This window comes from Nansenia antarctica, assembly GCF_963989245.1.
Source record: "Nansenia antarctica genome assembly, chromosome: 9".
Lineage (NCBI taxonomy): Eukaryota > Metazoa > Chordata > Actinopteri > Argentiniformes > Microstomatidae > Nansenia > Nansenia antarctica.
Genome location: NC_137679.1, coordinates 44617326 through 44622325, shown reverse-complemented (window position 1 = coordinate 44622325; position 5000 = coordinate 44617326). Strand labels below are relative to the sequence as shown.

Below are 5000 nucleotides of genomic sequence, written 5' to 3'. Positions count from 1 at the left end.
AATAAACTACAATTCATCAGAGCAATTGCGCGTCATCTCCCTGTCATCAGAATGATCACGCCCCTTTTTGGGTGATAGAAGGGGAGAAGTTTGACTGGCGGTCAATGGGAATTTCTGGTCTTCGCTACTTTAATCCGATAAAATAAGAAAACCGTAGTGCTTTTTAGATATTAGGAGCCCAAATCCGATGGCCAGTTAGGCAAACTATTATATAGTGTCGTTGCCGATCAATGATCGACGTCGTTATATGGAGAACATTTATGAAATAGGCAATGAATGTGTGTCCTTTCAGTCTGCCTCCATCCATGTGGATGAACCACCCGACCCAAAGGCCTGAGGTGTTGTAGGAGGTATGAATATGATTTAGGGGGTATTTAGTATAACAGGCTAATGGGTTTATTGTGAGTTTACTTTGATTGTTTGTTTATTGCCTAGATCACCGTATTGAGAAGTCATATGGTTATGGGGGGTGATATTGCAAGGTAATTTAAGCACCTGCGCACCTTGCATGGTGGTAGTGGAGAGAGAGGGGAGCGATGTATTTTTGTTGACCGCATTATACGCATATTCTATACGCATAGTTTGTTATTTTTCTGGTTTTGATCGCTTATGGATTATTTTTGTACGTCGCCAAGTTTGATTGTTCTATTCAATAAATGCTCTAAAACGTACTTTTCATCTCAGCGGATTGTTTGGCGCGTCATACAATTACCAGCCCAGACCCTGCTTTCGTCTCTCAGCGACTTTTTACTTTTGGCTCTATCTATCTATCTATCCCGCTACAGGTGTCATATAACCCTAACCCATATCCTGTCATATAAAAGTACCTTATTGAATCTCCAGGTAATGTATTTCTGACATCCATCACTTTTGCTGTCGTTAAGATACTTTATTTTTCTGTTTTGGTAGTCTGTCCAATGTGACACTTGCCCTCCTCCACCGGCCCTAGTTTTGGATCTAGCTTGCTGTTCATTATTTTCATGATAAAACGTCATAACATCTTCATATACACCATACACTGTGTCAAAGACACTGAACAGTAGACATAAGACATGTTCATAAATGTTTATCTTATATGTGTATATGTTTGTGAATATGTGAATATGTTTTCTGTTTTTTTGCACCTTCGGAAGAGCCACTACAATTTCATTGTATAGGCAACTGTACAACGACAATAAAGTCTATTCTATTCTATTCTATTCTATACAGGATAAATACTGATTAACAGTAGGCTACTTTGGCAAATGCCCATTGAACAGATTTATTTATTATCCTATCTTAAGAAAACTAATGTAACACTCCCATCTGGCAAAAAAAAAAAATAGAAAAAAAAAATGTGAAAAAAAAATTGGAGGCCCTTTTTGTTTGGTGGCCCCAAGCAATTGCCTTGGTTGCCTCTATGGACGGGGCGCCTCTGCATAGGCAGGCAGACAGACACACACACACACACACACATAGGCAGGCAGACACACACACACCACCTGCGCTATACAAAAAACTTGCCTTGCCTTTGTGACATCATGTGACAGATCACCATGTGGGATCTGGCCAATGGGAAGCTGCTGAGGACCATAACTGACGCCCACCCTCCTGGTACAGCCATCCTGCATGTCAAGGTACCCCCTCTTACACTGTTACTCCTCTATCTCTATCTCTCTCTCTCTCTCTCTCTGTCTCTCTGTCTCTCTCTCTCTCTCTCTCTCTCTCTCTCTGTCTCTATCTCTCTACCTCTCTATCACTGTACTCCTCTATCTCTCTCTCTCCATCCTGCCTATCAAGGTAACCCCTCCCCTCTCTATCTCTGTCCTACTCTATCTCTCTACCTCTCTATTCCTCTCTATCTCTCTACCTCTCTATCTCTCTCTATCTCTCTACCTCTATCTATTCCTCTCTATCTCTCTACTGCATTTACTGTACAGTAACCCCCCCCCCCCCTCAGTTCACAGATGACCCCACCCTGGCAGTGTGTAACGACAGCGGAGGTTCTGTGTTTGAGCTGGCCTTCAGGTGAGACTCCTCCCCCTCCCTCCCCTCTCCTCTGCTGATTGGCTGACTCCACCGTAGCACACCTTCCACCACCTACATGTTCTATGTTGACGTCATGTTGACGCACTTACCTCAGGACCTCTGTCACCCGTCATCTGATGATGTAAAACCTTGTAGAAGAACAAGAGACATCAGCAGAAACAGTGCTGGAGAAAGGAAGAAAACTTAAAAAATTTAATTAAAAATAAAATAAAAATAGTTGACAGACAATCCATAAACCCCAACGTATGTGACCTTGCAGAGGTTGTTGATATGTGTGACCAGGGGTGATGCAGAGTTCTGGGGTGTTTGGTCTGGTGGTGTTTGGTCTGGGGAGGTTTGGTCTGGGGAGGTTTGGTCTGGGGAGGTTTGGTCTGGTGGTGTTTGGGTAAAGGTGCCTGCAGTTCCATGTGTGACAGGCAGGGGGCAGTGGTGCCCTACAGGCCTGGTGAACACGCTGGGTTCATTCATCAGATATCATGAATCACTCCTCTGTGTTCTCTAGTGGAGTGAGTTCTGGAGCCTTGATATGGACACTATGTAACGATCCTCTCAACTCACGATACGATACGATTCAACATACTGGGTTCACCATACGATTTTCTCATGATTTTTGAGATTGCAAATTTCGCGGACAAATTATGACTGAAAAACTATTATTTTATTTATTTCTCAGACAAAAACTACAAAATACTGTATTCTCTTAAAGAATCGCTTATTACCTCTTCATAACCAACGAAATAAGGAGATATAATAGAGTAAGGAGATATAATAGAGTTATTATACTGTATTGTTTGTTTTTGTTGACATAATGGATGTGTTTGGCTAGACTCAAATCATATTTTCTAAAAGTATTGCTGCTGATGTGTCGTTCCATAAGCACAACTGAAGACAGGTCATATAAATGATCTATTGGCATGTTAAAATGCATTTTCACCTTAGTTTACATGTTGATGACCCTGCATGCAGAATCACTTCTTCTACTGCATTCCCAGTGTCCATGTAGCTGTACACTGACAACAACACACCCTCACACCACCAACAATGCACACTGACAACAGTGTAGTGCAGTGAGCTACAGCAATAACCCTCTCTCTCTTTCTCTCTCTCTGTCTCTCTCTCTGTCTCTCTCTCTCTCTGTTCTCTCTCTCTCTGTCTCTCTCTCTCTCTCCTCTCTCTCTCTCTCCTTCCCCCCCCCTCTCTCTCTCTCTCTGTCTCTCTCTCTCTCTCTGTCTCTCTGTCTCTCTCTCTCCCTCCCTCTCTCTCCTTCTCCCCCTCTCTCTCTCCCCCCCCCCTCTCTCTCCCTCCCCCCCTCTAGGAGGGTGATGGGCATGCGTACGTGTGTGTCCAGGTGTCTGTTCAGCGGCTCTAAGGGGGAGGTGTGCTGTGTGGAGCCCCTCCACGCCCCCCCCGACTTCAAAGACCACCCCATCACCCAGTACTCACTCCTGGCTATGGCCTCACTCACCAAGGTACCCCCCCTACACCCTACACACTACACACTACACCCTACACACTACCCCCTACACACTACCCCCTACACCCTACACACTACCCCCTACGCCCCATCTCCCAGCCCTGTCTGTCAGCGTTGGGTCAGAACATTCTGGTGTTTTCTTTCTCCTCAGATTCTGGTCATCGGTCTGAAGCCATCGCTCAAAGTCTGGATGACCTTTCCCTACGGCAAGGTTTGTCCCTTCCTCCATCCCTCCATCCCTCCCTCCATCCCTCCATCCCTCCCTCCCTCCTTCTATCCCTCCTTCTATCCCTCCTCCCTCCTTCTATCCCTCCTCCCCTCCCTCCATTCCTCCTCCCCTCCCTCCATCCCTCCTCCCTCCTCCCCTCCCTCCATCCCTCCTTAGTGAAGGTTGATGTGAACACTCATTTACCCTTTGCACTACTGCTGTTTACAAATACTACCTTTGCACAATAACATACCATATTTTTGGCACATTGCATGGTATGGTATATCCTTTGATATATTTATACATCTGTACATACCATACTGTACATAGCTACCTTAACTGTATAAACCTCTAACTACCGTACTTGCCATACTGTACCTATCACTATCATGTTTTATATCACTATTTGGTTAGATGCTAAACTGCATTTCGTTGTCTGGTACTCTGCAATAACAATAAAGTTGAATCTAATCTAACCTAGCCTAGCCTAGCCTAATGTAATGTAACCTAATGTGTTGGTTCTGGTTGGTTCTGGTTGGTTCTGTTGCAGACAGACCCGTCCAGCGTACCCCAGCTGGCGTGGCACTTTGTCCCGGTGCAGAAGGTGGTGAACCCCGTCCTGGCCTTCTGCAGGGGCCACACCGTGCACTTCCTGCTGGTAACACCCCACTTCCTGTTGTTTTTGTCTATGTGTGTTCATGTGTTTGTGTGTGTATACAAATGAAGCTTTATTCAAACCTGTGTGGTGTGTGTGTGTGTGTGTGCGCGTGCGCGTGCGTGTGCGTGTGCGTGTGCGTGTGCGTGTGCGTGTGCGTCTGCGTGTGCGTGTGCGTCTGCGTCTGCGTGTGCGTGTGCGCGTGCGCGCGCGTGTGTGTGTGTGTGTCCAGGTGAAGAAGGATGAGGCGGGGACCATCCATGTCATCAAACAGCGACAGCTGCAGCTGAACTGTGACATCATCAGTCTGAGCGTGAGTTCACCTGCCTGTCATCCTGTCTCTTTTATACGACAGTTCTACAGCGCCATTTATTAGTTAGTAATAAGCGACAACAGATTATGATTTGTTTGGTTTATTTAATCATTTATTTTGGCTCCGTCAACAAAAAATAGTTCCGCAATTGAACTTCAACTGGACGGTTGCCTAGTAACCTGAACACAAACAATAGAACACCTGTGCGGCGGAGTGATACATATAGTTAAAAAGTCCCAGCGCTGTTATACTGTATATCGGCACTCATGGAATGCCTCTTGTCCAATCAAATTACTTGGTCGGAACTAACTGCTGTATAATG

General features: G+C 45.3%; 1 protein-coding gene across 1 annotated transcript in view; it reads left to right on the top strand.

Moving 5' to 3' along the window:
• vps8 (VPS8 subunit of CORVET complex) overlaps window positions 1-5000 on the top strand; it is a 35366-nt gene that overhangs the window by 8696 nt on the left and 21670 nt on the right. Inside the window, exons 9-14 of the mRNA XM_080539831.1 lie at window positions 1530-1616; window positions 1940-2007; window positions 3344-3497; window positions 3654-3713; window positions 4261-4368; window positions 4598-4678. Coding sequence (XP_080395957.1) covers window positions 1530-1616; window positions 1940-2007; window positions 3344-3497; window positions 3654-3713; window positions 4261-4368; window positions 4598-4678 — 558 coding nt within the window. The remainder of the gene's footprint in view (window positions 1-1529; window positions 1617-1939; window positions 2008-3343; window positions 3498-3653; window positions 3714-4260; window positions 4369-4597; window positions 4679-5000) is intronic.